The sequence below is a fragment of the Toxorhynchites rutilus genome, chromosome 2 (genome assembly GCF_029784135.1).
Source record: "Toxorhynchites rutilus septentrionalis strain SRP chromosome 2, ASM2978413v1, whole genome shotgun sequence".
Taxonomy (NCBI): Eukaryota; Metazoa; Arthropoda; class Insecta; order Diptera; family Culicidae; genus Toxorhynchites; species Toxorhynchites rutilus.
Window position 1 is genome coordinate 178,613,267 of NC_073745.1, and position 16,645 is coordinate 178,629,911.

Consider the following 16,645-nt stretch of genomic DNA (forward strand, 5'->3'; position numbering starts at 1 on the left):
TCGACACAAAACAAGACAAGCAAATTTGCCTAGAATAACTAGACGCCATATGTTTTCCCGCTCTCTTGACATTTCTTTTCAGTAAGGTTTGCCATTTTATAATGTAAAGATATACGATCCAACAACGTGTCGAGATTTATTATCAAAATTCGGAGTAAATGGCCTCATTTTTAAAAGCGCTACGTCCAATTTGTGTTCGTCATAATCGTTCTGCCAGGTCAACAATTGAGCGTCTAGTGGAAAATTTTGAATCCACAGGCACAGTACAAAATGTTCTCGCGCCAGTGAAACAAAGAAGTGTCCGTAGTGTCGAGAATATTGCTGCCGCTAGCCCATCAATTGAGGAAGACTCAAATCAGTCTCTCACACATCGTTCTCAAGCGTTGGGCACCTCTGTGACGTCGTTGTGGCAAATTTTGCGGAAAGATCTTGGCCTACATTCTTGCAAGATCAAATTGACGCAAGAACTGAAGCCGCTTGACCACCAGAAGCTTCGTATGTTCGTGCATTGGGCTGAGTAACAACTTGAAAATGATCCGGATTTTCATCAAAATGCGTTATTAGTCAGGCAGCAATCCACACGTACACGTTTGGTGCGGTTTGTGGTCCGGCGGCGTCATCGGGCCGTACTTTTTCCGTGATGATCAAGACCGGCACTTTACTGTGAATTCGCAAATTTAACAATCGATTTATTGAAAACCAAATTTGGTGAGCGTGTTATTAAATTGCAGCAGTATCGGCCAATTTATGCTTGAAAACCGTCGAAAATTGGGTTCAGCGTCTGGACATCTGCAAGCGTGACCATGGTGGCCATGCAAAAAAAATCGAGTTCCATACATAATGGCATCAAATGTACTTTCAAATGAATAAAGAATTTCATTGATATCCAAAACCGTTTTTGTTTTATTCAACAAAAAAAAAACTTTAATTAACCCCATCTGTTTACAGTCGGTACATAGTTAAGGTGGCCGTACACTGTTTGCCCGGAGGTCAAATATTTGTTATTTTTTGACAGATAAGGTTTGATTTGATATTTGCACAAACACTATTTTGTTTGCCACTCTTCAATTTTCAACAGTAGTAAACAATATCAAACACCGAACATGGAAAAAATCAACTGAAATATTCAAGGTAACCTAACCATGTACCGACAGGTTCGAAGAACAGACTGAAAAAATATTTTAGGCATCCAATAATTGAATATTTGCTTGTCGTGTTTTGTGTAGAATATATTTGATCAGTACACGTTGACCAAATTTTATCTGTCCAAAAAAGTCAAATATTTGGCTTCGGTCAAACAGTGTATGAGCACCCTTAGGATACCTTAAATATTTCAGTCAATTTTTCCATGTTCAATTTTTGATATTGTTTGTCACTATTGAAAATTGAAGAATGGCAAACAAATCAGTGTTTGTACAAATTTCAAACCAAACTTTTTCTGTCTAATGTTTGACCTCCGGACAAACAGTGTACGGCCATCTGTACACTGGAGAAATAGTTAAGTAAAAGCAGCTACCAAATCTTTAGTAGCCAAAACATTGGTAGAATATACAAATGTTTTGTAAATATTACCAAAATTGCGTAAAAGCGATGTCAGACGCAATGAACGTTCCTACCAGAGATTCGTAGATTTTACTTCATACCATTAGTAACTTTGTTTTTTTGTCATACCTAACATCTGTGATGTGCGCACTTTGCAATCGCTATTTCTATTTTGGAGATGAAGCGATTCGGAGGTAAGCATTTTGTTGATGTTACGTTTCATTATATATATACATATTTAATATTATTAACATATGTATTTCTTTTCTTCATAGAGACACGAGAGAACAAAATGCGTATGAAATGGGCTGGTGCTACCGACACTCCCTAAATAATGCAAACTAGAGCGATGCAGCAGGAAGAGGAACGGGAACTTTTCTCGTGTACGCTGCTCATAGAATAAGTTATATATTATTATTATTATGTATTCTAAATATGTGGAGTTAAATGTAATCAAATAGAATTTTTAAAATTAAAAATAATTATTAAAAAACATTTTTATTATCCCTGATGATTATCTCTCACAAATGAGAAGCAAAATTTTCACTAATATTGCACCAATGTTGAACCAACAAATCGTAGTTTGTTTGACGTTTGTGCCTACCATTTTTCTTTCGTAATATGTACTAATGATTAGTAGGGTAGAAAATGACTAGAGAATTGGTAACATGTACCAACAAATTCGTCGTATTTACTAACTATTCCTCTCAGTGTAGTGATAAAATGACCTCACCTACTTTCATATATGTATCTTGGATTGACATTAATTTTGATATAACGTTTTCACCTCACTAGAGTATCTTGATTATTCACATGCAAATTTTTATTTTTCAATTCCGAACATAACAACGCGGCGAACATATTAGTTTTAGTAATTTTACGAATTACAATTTCGTGGAGCACACAAAATGACGTCGTGTAACGAAGCAATACACGATATAGAAGATTTAATAGGATCCAATGATATCACACCGATTGAAAGATATTCAAAGAATACAAATGTAACCGTCAGAGCCAAACGAATTAAAAATGCTAAAGATCCTGACCCCAAAGTGGAACCAGTCGAGAAGAATATTCTACAAAGTATTCTTCCCGGTACTCAGAATATATACATAAGAACGTGGGGTTGTGCTCATAATAATTCGGACAGTGAGTATATGGCCGGTCTACTAGCTGCCTATGGGTATAACCTAACAACGGATAAAATGGAAGCAGATTTGTGGTTGCTAAATAGCTGCACTGTAAAGAACCCATCGGAGGATACCTTCAGAAATGAAATTGTGAATGGTCGTAAAATTGGCAAACATGTCGTATTGGCAGGTTGTGTTCCGCAGGCAGCCCCGAAGTCTGATTATATCCAGGGCCTTAGTGTTGTTGGGGTTCATCAAATAGATCGGGTGGTGGAGGTTGTGGACGAAGCTCTGAAAGGACATTCGGTGCAATTATTACAGGCTAAAAAAGTGGACGGAAAACGGGTTGCAGGTCCTAAGTTGGCCCTTCCGAAGGTGAGAAAAAATCCTTTGATCGAGATTATTCCCATCAACTCTGGATGCTTGAATGCGTGCACATATTGCAAGACCAAATTTGCTCGTGCCAACCTGGTTAGTTACCCGGTGGATGAGATTGTTGAAAGAGCTGCCGCAGTTTTCAATGAAGGCGTTTGCGAAATATGGCTCACTTCGGAAGATACGGGTGAGTATGATTAGGAATATATTTAAAATTTAAATGTTTATGCCTTTCCTATTGGAATGTCTTTTATCCCGGCTTGCTGGTTTAATGATCAACATTCACTGAATTTCTGCTGTATTTACATTACATTTTATTTTAGGTACTTACGGAAGAGATATTGGTTCGTCATTACCTGAGCTGCTATGGAAGTTGGTTGACGTGATTCCTGACGGTTGCATGCTTCGTCTTGGCATGACAAATCCACCATATATACTGGAATATCTAGAAGAGATGGCGAAAATTTTAGCTCATCCAAAGGTGTATAGTTTTCTTCACGTGCCGGTTCAAAGTGGTTCTGATTCTGTTCTCGCCGATATGAAACGGGAATACTGCCGGGCGGATTTTGAACACATTGTGGATTTTCTACGAATATCTGTTCCTGGAATAAGTATCGCTACAGATATAATTTGTGGTTTTCCAACGGAAACTGAAAACGATTTCAAACAATCGATGGTGCTGTGCGAGAAATATGCCTTTCCCAGCCTTTTCATTAATCAGTTCTATCCAAGGCCAGGTACCCCGGCAGCGAAAATGCAACGGATTCCACCAAACTTAGTGAAAACTCGGACTAAGCGTTTGACTGATTTATTTTATAGCTATGAACCCAACGCGAGCAAATACAAAATAGGCGAACAACAAAAAATACTAGTAACGGAGATTTCTCACGATAAAAAACACTACGTGGGTCACAACAAGTTTTATGAACAGTTCCTAGTACCAATGGAAGAGGATCTCTTGGGAAAGTTGGTTGAGGTATGTTGGAAGTGTATTTCGCGTGTATTTTTATTTGTTCTCTATCAATATCATATTTTGTTTATTCCAGGTAAAAATTGTGAAAGTTACAAAGTTCAGTTTGATTGCCGAAATCGTTCAACAAAAAAAGGATTGGATAGTCTGTACTAATCCTGCCGTGGGACAAGCAACGGTAAAATTCAATAAGTGTGGATTGCAAATAGTGTATAGCAATAGAGGAGAAACAAATTCGTTGTCGATGGTTTGGATTTTTGCTTTTCTATCATTTAGTATAGCTGTTGTATATCGTTATTACCTTCATTTTGATTGTAATTGAGTTATACCAAAAATAAAAAATTAAATAAAAAAAATTAAACTTTATATTTCCATAAAGCCATCCGAGTTCGAAAGATGAACGTTTTCTTTTTTTGTATTACTAGAAACCAGGAAGTTTGAACCAATCAAACAGTTTCGAAGTGTAGAACCGGAACTGATCATCGATTTGTCACAAATGATACAATTGTCGATAGTTACCCTGAAAATTGATATAATATTATTTGGTTAAAGCATTGATCATTAATATATTACCCTTCTTCAATGGTCACATGATCCATTATGGTGCTATTAGAAATAAGAACTTTCTGTTTCACAATACAGTTTGAACCGATTGTTGAAGATGTGATTGACGTCTTTTCTGATATTATTGTTTGTTCTCCAACAACAGTTGATGTAACTTGTGTCGATTTTATGTCACTATTCTGTGCCTTAACAGCAGTTATTGGGAAGTCTGACACTTTAGAAAATACTTCGTAGATCTAAATCGAAACAAAAGAAATGTATTTGATGAGGGTGGAATATTGGTATGATACTGTACCTGCCGATTAGCTAAACAAAACGACGGCAGTGAATTAACCCGTATTCCATACGTTTCTTCAGGCGCAATCGCTAGGTAGCATTGTATTATATCATTTACCATAGATGATCCTTGGGTGGTGAATATTGATGACTTGTTTATTTTTTCATCTAGAGCTGTATGCGATGTAAACTTGAAGAGAGAAGAAAAACATATTCTATTTATTTATTTATCTTAAAGTCTTCGCCAAAAAATTGTCGGACAGACTAAAATCAATTATTGATCCGTATGCTAAACACATTTCAGGTCATATTAAATTCAAACACTTCGTTACCCATGCTAATGTTTTTTCAGTGCTAATTTGTAACTCCAGTGCTGTTTTTGTAACTCCAACAGCAATGCCGACGATTTCCGGATAGCTATATCAGACCAATGTTACGTTCATCGTAGTATCTGCAATCTATTCTCAGTGAAATTCACCAGTGTTTTCACCCACGAAAAATTGACCGTCGACCATATGAGGCATGCCGCTAGTTACCTCCACTCGTTCTACCCAAACCTTGAATAGAATTGACATCAATACGGACATGATTTCCAGGTCATTCTCAAAGCTCAAAACGTCGTTGTTGTTGTTTCTTTGTTTTTAAGAGGCTTTAAACTTTGCAGTTCATTCGCCTCTACAAACGTCGTTCAACCCGGTACCCGACTGTATTGCTTCAGCTTTTCTCAAAACGCACATGACAAATAAACGGGATGTTAACCCCGCTATGCGCTTTGGCAAAACTGTTTGAGATCGTTATTTTGGAACCGCTCGACGCTCTCAGCAAACCGTGCATTAGAACTGACAGTATGTTAAAGCATGCCCAAACGGACGCCATTTATACTGATCTGACTGCAGCCTTTGATAAATTGAACCACCATATAGCTGCCGCCAAACTGGACAGGCTTGGGATTAACGGCAACCTTCTGCTATGATTCCAATCATACCTGGGAATTGGGAATTGTCAATTCTCTTTTTCCGTTGCTGAGCCCTTGATATTTCCGATATACTTCATTTGCGAAATTCTGGAAATTGAAGGGCCACGGCTATCATATGCAGATGATTTAAAAAATTACCTTCAGATCTGCTCGATTGAAGACTGTCGCTTCCTTCAACGAAAAATTGATGCTTTTGCCGATTGGTGTATTCTCAATCGATTGGAGGTGAACCCCGCTAAATGGTTCTTTATCTCGTTTTCGTACACGAGACAGACCATATTGCACAACTATGTATTGTTCGGCATGTAAATAGAGTGCGTTAGCGAAATTAAGGACCATGGTGTCATTTTAGACATACAACTCTTATTCAAACCGAAAATTAGAGATGGGCGAGCCTATATTTAGTAGGTTTCGACCGATTACTCGCGGTTTACTCGAGGTTAGGGGGGCACCAATTTTTGTGAGACGGGTCAGGTTAGAAATATGGATATGAGATATCGTTGTCTCAACCGAGGGTTGTCGCACGCACTGTAGCATTGTGCATAATGACCAGGGATAGCATCTGGTGTAGAACACATTTATGAACTATGTAAATCCAAAATGGCGATCGTTACAAAATGACAGACTACATTTCTTCTGAAAACCCCATCGTATATATCTCTACTAGACACTAGCACAGTTATTTATGATAAATCCAATTCCTAGATGGCCAATTACTTTTTCATGCAATTCCCGCATATGCGTATCGAATGAAATGATTTGACTAATACAATACAGTTAATTAGTAGCCTAACCAATACTGCTAGATCCTCGCTTCAAGCAGCAAGGTTTTGGGGATAACAGAAAGTACAACTATGCACACCACTCGTTGATAAGGACAATAAGACATCCATAGAATACACACCTACGAAACTACTTCAGTTCAGTACCATGTGAGCGAGTTTTTCCGAAAGCAGGACAAGTTCGCAGTGAAAGATGTAGCAGACTTTCATCAGATAATATTGAAAAGATTTGGGGGGCCCATATTAGGTATCTGAGTAAAAAATTCCAACAAAGAATAAACTTTCTCCGTACAACTACCGGCACCTGGTGGGGATCCCATCCAGAAGATCTCATAATGTTGTATTGAACAACTATTCTCTCAGTGATGGAGTATGGCAGTTTCTGTTTTCAATCAGCTGCCAAAACACACCTAATTAAACTCGAGCGAATTCAGTATCTTTGTCTCCGTATTGCGTTGGGATGTATGTCCTCAACGCATACCATGAGTCTCGAGGTTTTGGCAGGCGTACTCCCACTAAAAGATCGCTTCAATTTATTATCTCTTCGGTTCTTTATCCGGTGTAATGTCATGAACCCATTTGTGATCGGAAATTTTGAGCAGCTGATCGAGTTAAATTTTCACTCTGGATTCATGAGTTTATATCATAAATTCATCTCCATGCAGGTTGATCCTTCTTTGTATATTCCCAACCGTGTTTGTTTTCCTGACTACATCAATTCCTCTGTGCATTTTGATCTGTCCATGAAGCAAGATATCCATGGATATTCAGATTATCAACGATCGAGGATCGCTCCAACGATTTTCGATGCAAAGTATGGGGGTATCAATTGTGATAATATGTACTTTACTGATTGGTCCACTATAAACGAGTCCACAGGATTTGGAGTGTTCAACAAAATTTCCAGCACCTCCCATAGTCTTCAGTTCCCTTGCTCAGTGTATATTGCTGAATTGGCAGCGATTCACCGGGCGCTGGACAGCGTCGCCTCACGACCTGTTGAACACTATTACATTGTAACGGATAGTCTTAGCTCTGTCGAAGCTATCCGTTCAGTGAGACGGAAAAGCACTCGCCGTATTTCCTTGAGAGAATACGAGAAATTTTGAGTGCTTTATCCAGACGCTGTTATGTCATTACCTTTATCTGGGTCCCTTCACATTGCTCCATTCCGGGTAATGAGAGGGCTGACTCATTAGAGGGCTGACTCATTAGGTGTAGGTGCAATTGAAGGCGATATTTATCAAATCGCCTTCAATGAATTTTATTCTTTAGTCCGCAAAAATACCATCGATAACTGGCAACGCAAGTGAAATGAAAATGAATTGGGCCGGTGGTTTCACTCGATTATCCCTAAGGTTAGCCTCAAACCGTGGTTCAAAAGTCTGGAATTGAGTCGGGACTTTATTCGCACCTTCTTTGGACTCATGTCCAATCACTGTTCGTTAGATGCACTACTCTTCCGTTTCAATCTTGCCAGCAGCAATCTCTGCGTTTGTGGCCAAGGTTATCACGACATCGAGCACGTTGTTAGGTCGTGCGAGGTGTATCTGGTCGCCAGATCGAATTTAGAAAACTCCCTTCGGGCCCGAGTAAAACAGCCCAATGTGCCGGTAAGAGATGTGTTGGCTCGGTTAGACCTTGATTACATGTCCCATATATATGTTTTCCTTACAGCTATCGATCTTCGTGTGTGATTGTCCCTATATCCTTATACCCTTCTTCCCTTCCTTTGCGGGTAATTCGTCCCCGTGCTATAAATAGTAGAATAAGGTAAAATGTAAATACACTATAGATATGCGAATAGATTTAAGAATTGATTGTTCATCAACATTGTTACAATTTCCTCATATCCCATCCTTCTCCTAAAAATATGTCACCCTTCTAATCTCGAGTACACCGCGAGTAATCGGTTTTCCACCTTACTAACCATAGATGTAAGAAAATTGTTTATATATATAGTTTTAAAATATTTAAGAATTCGGCTCCTATAAACATAAGTAACTGAGCCTGTAAAAATAAACGAATTAATAAAAAAAAACATTGAAAAAATAATGTTCTTAAATAAAAAAAAATTAAGAAGATTACTGTTGTTGGAGATAGACCAACAAGAAGAAAATGAGCAAGATGGTTTCCGAGTTTTAATATGTATTGATATGTATACAGGTATTAAAAGCTTCCTAGAGGTACAGAGAATATGGTAAGTGATGAGTACAAACATTTACAAATCAGTTAACTTACGTTTAGTACTCTTTCTTCTTTCTTCTACTTCTTCTTACTATCCGCACTTGCTATATTTTTGTGAAGTTATGTGTTCTGTAAATATTATGTTTTTTACTAATCTAATATCTTTTCTCGTTCCAGATTTATACTCTAACCTTCAGCTGCTGTTGGTAACAAGCCGGGAATATATGAAACTCCAATACGAAGTACGCGATGGTTCTGAACACGTATTTATCGTCGTATTTTCAGGTTATCCTAGGAAAATCTTCGTGTCAGGCTTACAATTTTTCATGTATACATTTTTAAATAAATTTGATCCTACTACAATCTGTCAATGGTTGGGTTAATCTAACACATATTGACCTTGAATTTGCTATTTCACTTGGTAATTTGAATAATAAAAAATGGAGTGAAGTGGCACGCGGTATGGGAATATATTTTTTTTGTTTTTGAAGTCGCCACCTAGCTACTTGGATGACGTTTACAAACCGAGAGCCCGTCGCGTCATCATGATATTTCCAAGGGATTGCTAAGATGGCCGCCATTCTGTAGCCAGCATAGAAACACATGAGCATAGGAATCATAACCTAAATTTAAAAATGAAGTGCTCCACGCGATCCTGTAGCAGTGATTTTAATTGCAAATCGCCATGAAAGCTTCCGGGTGGGTATAAAAACATTGCTTGCCAAAGGAAACTATCCAACGTAATCAAATATTAACATATATGACTCCAAACAGTAAACAAAACGTGAGCCCCCTTAGCGCGAGCCCTGCTTTATGCTGCCTACGCTCAATTTCAATTGGTAGGGATAGGGTTGCCAGAGCCCCGGATATTTCTCGCGTGTTGACTGTAAGGTTACTTAAATTGTGAGGTGAGTCGCGCCGACCAAGGGGTCGTAACACTCCCCCAGGATACGCCCGGTCCGTGGCTTACCTCTTTATCGCGTCGAACCTCCATAACGGCAAGCATAGTCGCCGAACGCGCGTGGACGCCTGCTAGAGTCTGCACCGCCGCTGGCCTTACTTTACAATTCTTTAGTAACCCGGCCACTACGACATCGTCCACCTGCATCGGCTTAACTTCCTTGAACCACCGCGTACGCTTGGTTAGATCTGACGTCCCGCATGCATCGTCGCCAAACGATGTTCATCTCGACCTGTGACGCGCACCAAGACCGATGAAGTACCAGCACACTGTCGTACCAGGCGGTGGCCGGTTCGACTCCACTTTAAGAACCCACAAGAAAGTGGTTGTGAGCATCAGCATTTCCACAGATACGTGTGTCAACGCCGCGAAGTTATTCTTCAATGACTGTATCAGCCTCTCCGAGACTCCTTCCACTTTTGATCAGCCTGGGGTTTTGAATGTCCATTCCGTCTCGGTACTGGTGATATCTCGCATGACTTCCTCCAGTTCCATCTTTTCGAGCGCCTCTTCAAGTTCCTCATTTGCTGCTACAATCTCCTTGGTCGCTGCCGTAAAGATAGAACCGCTGTAGATTTTTGTAGTTATAACCCGCCGTACCATGAAGTTTATCGATGCCATTACACACGAATTTACATTGAGCGAATGTGCCATTTCGATATGTACCGCCCGTGTAGTCAAACGAGTTTTAAGCGCATATCACCTTATTTCAGTGTGACGCCCTACCACCATTCCTGACGGAGCTATGTAATCAACGCCAATAAACGATAATGGACTTATAAAAGCCGCCAATCTCCATGAACAATCCAACCTAGACGAGTTTTCGATGCGATTGGGTCGTGTATTTTCCCTTCTTTTCCTTTTAGTGGAAACGTTAGACTGGCATTGTCGATCTCAATCATGATTCTTAGCTGTACATTTTTATAAGATTTGATTGGAAGCCCTTGCAAAGGAGGGTACTGCTCGCACAGTTTCTGCATGTTTGCCGTCTGATGGAATAGATCCAAACTGGCAACTGAATGAGCTCCTGCAAGGCAATATTTTGACGTAGAACTACGTCTTTCATTAAGGGTGCCAAATCAGAAAACAGGTCACGTTTTTATTAAATAAAGTTAACGTTAATAACTATTTTTGCCGCGAACGGATTTTGGCGATTCACATACTACACGAATTGGAAATTCCGTAAGATTTGTTTGATATGCTATACATTAGAATCCCCTGGTTTGTAAATGGTTAAAATTCATGAAAACTTTAGGCGTTTCCATTTTCCCATACATTTGTTCTGTCCATTTGTGTGCTTTCCCGAACAGACCTGTCAATAACGAGCAACTTATCGACGACCAACGGAGGGGAAATCGTAGGATTCAAAGTTCTCATGAACAAAGAAAAAGTTGAAGAATGAAGGGGAATACTTGCCTAGAGTATAAACAGTGGATCTCGCTGAGGCAAACTTTCATTCGGCATCGGACTGTTGAGCAATCCAGTTCACTTTGCTTTCGCTACGCTTCGATGTAAGATTGGACCTCACCAGTGGTAATCCAACTTGGATATCGTCGTTTGGGTTTTCTGTTCGTTTTACGCGTTATTCGTATCGTGTGTTTTTCTTTCCGCGTCATAAATTGGACGCTTCGCGTAGTGTATGATGAGCAAGAAGAAGAGGAAGGCAGGCTCGAGCTCTGCAAAAAACGAACGCATTGCCAGGGGCAATAATATTCCGAGGCAAGCGTCATCCAATGACGCACGCGATATTGGTGCAGTGAAAAGCGCTCGCACTGAACCGAGCCTTCGCGAGTGTGACACCGCATCGCACAAAAGCGATGTAGGCGATTTAGGCGCGTCGGTCGAAAATGTAAACGCCGTTACCCAGGCAGCAACCAAAATCAAGCTCCCCCCGCTGGTGGTGAAGGCGGTCGCTCTTGACAAACTCATCAGCGAATTCGCATCGATGGATGTTACAGCAGAGTACAAGCTGTGTGGCATAATTCAGTCTTTTTCCAAGCAGTTAACATTGTTTGTTTTCCGTCATCATAAGGTTGTGCGTCAAAAAAATACTTGGGGAATACCAAGCATCTTGAATGTCTTACTGGAATGTTATAAGTTATTTGGGTTCGCGTGCCAGTTGCAAAAGTGCCTTCAGCTAGGATTGCATCAGCGCTATGAAGCATTGCTACTGTTTTCGAGGTTGTTATTAACAAAAAGAGTTTATTTCGCTTGTTTAGTAACCGAGAAAGTAAATGTCGTTCTGGAATTTTGTATGTGGTTTCGCTTGCCAGTAGCAAAACTTCCTCCACTAAGGGTGATAGCTGCGCTTCTCTCGAGCATGAGAAAGAAATACAACTTTTTTCGAGGCCAGTAATATTAACAGAAGCGTTTCTTTTGAGAATAGCGCAAAATGATGAGAAGTGTTTTATATTCCTAGTAGTTTCAAGCCACCAATGTATGGCTCTGTATGCATGCTATGGTGAACGCTTGTTTGGCGCTTGGTTTACGTTGTACGAACGATGCCTATAGGTGCGATTCTTTTAAGGCAATACTAAATAACATGTAGCATGATATTTGATACTTGCAAGTGTTGTCATTGTTGTTGTTCCCATGCGGTGCCAAAGATATATTGATGTAGTTATGAGATGTGGAAAAATGGTGCTGGTGCAACATGTATATAATCGAGTCTAGCCGAGTCTATGTCAATTGCGAAAAAGGCAAAAAAAAGTCACAGGAGGGTTGTGTCCGAGACACGACCGCATAGTTGATGTAGGATTCCGTTAGGCTATATGTTGATTTTGGATATGTTTGAAGAATTACACCGTTGAACTCTTTGATCATTTTGGTGGCTCTGAAAAGGGCCGTTTTGTTTGGTTGTTGGGTATTTTTTGTTCACTCCATCAGTGTTTACCGAGTGATAATAACAGAAGGATGGTAAACAGTCGTTGGATGGTGCGTATCAGATAAAAGATACCGAAGTGGAACGAGATATCCCTGTGTTATGTATGGATGAAATAAAGAAAAAAAAACTCATCAATGTTATAACAAGATAATTTTTGATATAATATTATCATAAGATAATTACCAATGCCAAACACAATTATCAATTTTTCTCATCACTAAAACATGTTGCTTTAATATAGAGAAAACATATTTGAAATGGAAAAGGTAATTTTATTTTATAATTTTTACTTTCTGGGTGTTTATTCAACCCAATGCGAATTTTAATTGGACTAACAACAACTAACACTATATGTAGAGCATATGGAAAATCACTTTTTCTAATATTTCTTCACCTTTCCAATTTTTCTCGCCGTATAAACTTTCCTTGGGTGAAAATGAACACAACGAAACAGACCACTAAAACAAAACAACCCGTTCTCGTACACACCATGGCTTTCATTTACGAAAATTGAAATAAATCGTTTCATATATAAAGTCATTCATAAAGTCAGTCAACTGCTACCATATACAATTTTACACTTACACTTGTGTTAAATTTTTTCACAATACACGATCGGTCGAAGTCACGAAGCAACCAACATTAAAGTTCCAAATTTAAATTTTATTTGCTAGTATTAATCGTATCACTCACCTTACTCGAAATATAAAAGTGGCCCCGACTTGCATATATTTGCAATGCCGATTTCCGCCGGGCTCCTTAGTTTTGATATCTCTGTTAGAGGATACATTTCGGTAGGAACAAAAGCTCCCCCTACTTTTATGTATTTGCAATGCTGATTTTCTCCAGGCAGATTGGTTTTGATGTATCTGTTATGGAACACATTTCAGTAGGAACAAAAGTTCGCCCTACTTTCATGTGTTTGCAATGCCGATTCCCACAGGCAGCTTGGTTTTGATGTCTCTGTTTGGGAACACATTTCGGTGGCAGCAAAAGTTCCCCCTACTTTCATGTATTTGCAATGCCGATTTCCCCCAGGCAGCTTGGTTTTAATGTCTCTGTTAGTAACCCGCCGCATGTGTCGTCAATTTCGACCAATCAGAAGTGGGTATTTCCGTTAGAATAAGGGTTTATATTTTTCAATTGTTCGATAGTTAGTTTCATGACATATATTATTTTATTCAAGGTAACCAAATTGTTATGGAGTGCCGAAATCGATTGACGTAAAAATCTTATCAATCCATCATGAAATGACTGAGCAATAAGCGTTTGAAATTGGACAATTTTCACGATGTGCTCGATTTTCGATTTTCAATTTGTACCCCAATATGTTCCCGAAAGACGTAATCCTACGTCAAAAGAAAAGCATTCGAGGTAAATTTTCATTGCATTGACATGAAATAAATTGCAACTTACGATCAGCTAGTGTATTGTTTTGCGAGGGCAAGAATGAATCATCAATCAATTATCGTCAACAAATTCTACAATGAAAAACCCATTTCAGAGATTATTCTACAAAGCAGTTGTTTCTAAAATTTCACAGCATTATAGAATAATATCCGAAGGTATGAATAAGCGACTTATATAGAATAACAGCGTAGTTCTACGCCAACAATGCGGTCGTATCTTGGACATAACCTCCTATAATTTTTTTGGGAATCTTGGGTAAAATGTGCCGGTGTTTTGCTCATTCTACTTTGAATCCAGATGGAAGCTTATCCACAAACTCACGCAGAAGGGCAACGATGTAAGAATACTCTTCCAGCTGGCAACTTCAATAGTCGCACAGAGATTCTGCACAGCAAGCGTATATTCAATAATCGTGTCCAATTTGTCCGCCTTAGGAGCTGGCGTTGAATGGGTTTTGGTTATCAAATTTTGAACTATGACCTCAGGATTCCCATACAGTTTTTTCAACGTAGACGGAATTCCCGGAACGTTGGCCTGATGCATCAATCTGCACTTCACCGCTTCATATGCCTTCCCTTTCAAACAATTTTGGAATCGAATCAAGTTTTCCTCCGGTGTGTATCCACACATGCTGGTCGTCGTTTCTCATCACTGGCTGGTAAGGATTTGACAGACTATATGAGGATATTGGCGGCATATAAAAACTCGTTTGCGTCGATTGAAAAGGTGGCATTTAATAGCAAGGCGACATACACGAATAGGGTTGCATTAGTGAGGGGGTGGTATAATAGACATCGACACGTTGGTCCCCATCGGAGGACAAAAAGATATTGGCGGTATCATTGCTGATTTAACGGCGGAACTAGTTACAGCTTCAAACGTTGTACTCCAGGGTAACATAGCGTTATTGCGTCCTTGGTTTGTTATAATAGAACTTCTGAGCGGTGCAGGCTGAGAAATTGTGTACTGGGTAGTTGGTACTATTGGGGGAACGGGTACCGTTGATTTCTGGCAGGCCGGACAGAGACAATCTTGGTTCTTGACGTCTTGATTCACCCTCACACTGTCGAAGTCGTACCAGTAGTCACAATTATCGCACTGCATCATCGGGAAGTTACCTACTTTGCCGCAAGCTTAGCAGGCATCCTTGACACCGTTGTGAGAATTAGAGGAACTACTTCCCGCATTACCGTTTCCTTTCGACTTCCTAGAAGACTCCTAGCTTCCTAGAAGTACAGATAATATGGTGAGTAATGAGTGCAAACATTTACAAATCAGTTATCTTACGTTTAGTACTCTTACTCCTTTCTTCTACTTCTTCTTGCTATTCGCACTTGCTATATTTTGGTGAAGTTATGTGTTCTGTAAATATTATGTTTTTTACTAATCTAATATCTTTTCTCGTTCCAGATTTTACTCTAACCTTCAGTTGCTGTTGGTAACAAGCCTGGTATATATGGAACTCCAATACGAAGTACGAATATGTACGAATAGCAAAATGCTAAGAAGCAAACGTCAATGGGACACACTATTTTTAAACTAGATATTTCAACAAAATAAAAATGTTTCGCATGGAATCAAGTATTAAGATCAAGGCGCCTCTATATATACCAGGTGAAACAATCATATGAAATGCACTTTCAGCCATATTGGAATTTCTGTCGGTATTGTTTACAAACAGCATCAGAACGCTGCCGGCGGTTCTCTACAAACTGCTACGACCACTTCGGTGGCGTCTTTGGAGAACCCCTATTGAACTGACAGGAGCCAACAAATCGAGTATCCCACTGACATTTTCCCTTTTTTATATCTGTATTATAGTGATTTTCAACTCATTTGGCTGGTTCGTCACTTTTGACGTAGGATTACGTCTTTCGGGAACATATTGGGGTACAAATTGAAAAATCGATCGCATCGTGAAAAATGTCCAATTTCAAACGCTTGTTACTCATTCATTTCATGATGGATTGATGAGATTTTTGCATCAAACGATTACGGCACTCCATAACAATTTTTCACATTGAATAAAATAGTATATATCATATAACTAACTATCGAACAATTGAAAAAATTCAACCCCTATCTAAACAGAGATACCCAGTCCTGATTGGTCGAAACTGACGTCATTTCTTTTTCGCGCCCGATTCGTTCTCTCACCGGCAAGCTGCATGGCAATCGAGTAGGAGGCGCCTACTTCACACATACCGAATGATATAAAAGAAAGAAGCATTCGTGGATCTCATTCATTCTTACAACGGACGTGGAACGGACAACAACAAGTGGAGAGCAGCAGCAGTGAAAGCGGCTAATATATAGGCAAGCATAGAAGTTGAGCGGTCAAAATGCGAGCTGTGTCTCACACCGAGCTTCTATGGCAGCATAAGCAGCGGCAAACAGTAGCAACGGTTGTTGAAACCGGTCTACTACTAATGGCAGCAGCAAGCATCACGAGCAGATCGTTTCACGCACGCTCTCTCCGTCAGAAGTGCGAGAACGTTTCATGGCATCGTGAAAGTGCAGTATCGAATCTGAGCGGCCAACAATTGAGCTGTGTCTCACATAAGTGGCAGTAGCAGCAGCAGCGGCGG

The 16,645-nt window shown here is 39.6% G+C and overlaps 2 protein-coding genes across 5 annotated transcripts in view; one reads left to right on the forward strand and one right to left on the reverse strand.

Annotated features, from left to right (window-relative positions):
- The first annotated feature begins 2,331 nt into the window (after window positions 1-2,331).
- On the forward strand, window positions 2,332-4,354 carry LOC129770003 (threonylcarbamoyladenosine tRNA methylthiotransferase). The gene is made up of 3 exons (XM_055772576.1): window positions 2,332-3,234; window positions 3,371-4,023; window positions 4,094-4,354. The coding sequence occupies exons 1-3, from the start codon at window positions 2,451-2,453 to the stop codon at window positions 4,337-4,339; spliced, it is 1,683 nt and encodes a 560-aa protein (XP_055628551.1). The 5' UTR covers window positions 2,332-2,450; the 3' UTR covers window positions 4,340-4,354.
- The window catches only part of LOC129770006 (translation initiation factor eIF-2B subunit gamma), an 87,923-nt gene continuing 75,306 nt past the window's right edge, over window positions 4,029-16,645 (reverse strand). For all 4 annotated transcript variants that reach the window (XM_055772584.1, XM_055772581.1, XM_055772583.1 and 1 more), the window contains exons 6-8: window positions 4,877-5,047; window positions 4,591-4,817; window positions 4,029-4,537 (exon numbers count right to left, since the gene is read on the reverse strand). In XM_055772584.1, coding sequence (XP_055628559.1) covers window positions 4,381-4,537; window positions 4,591-4,817; window positions 4,877-5,047 — 555 coding nt within the window. In that variant the 3' untranslated portion in view covers window positions 4,029-4,380. The remainder of the gene's footprint in view (window positions 4,538-4,590; window positions 4,818-4,876; window positions 5,048-16,645) is intronic.

Coding starts and splice junctions, on each gene's coding strand:
- LOC129770003 (XM_055772576.1), top strand. CDS start 2,451: ATGACGTCGTGTAACGAAGCAATACACGATATAGAAGATTTAATAGGA. Junction 3,235..3,370: donor GCTCACTTCGGAAGATACGG/GTGAGTATGATT, acceptor ATTTTATTTTAG/GTACTTACGGAAGAGATATT. Junction 4,024..4,093: donor TCTTGGGAAAGTTGGTTGAG/GTATGTTGGAAG, acceptor TGTTTATTCCAG/GTAAAAATTGTGAAAGTTAC.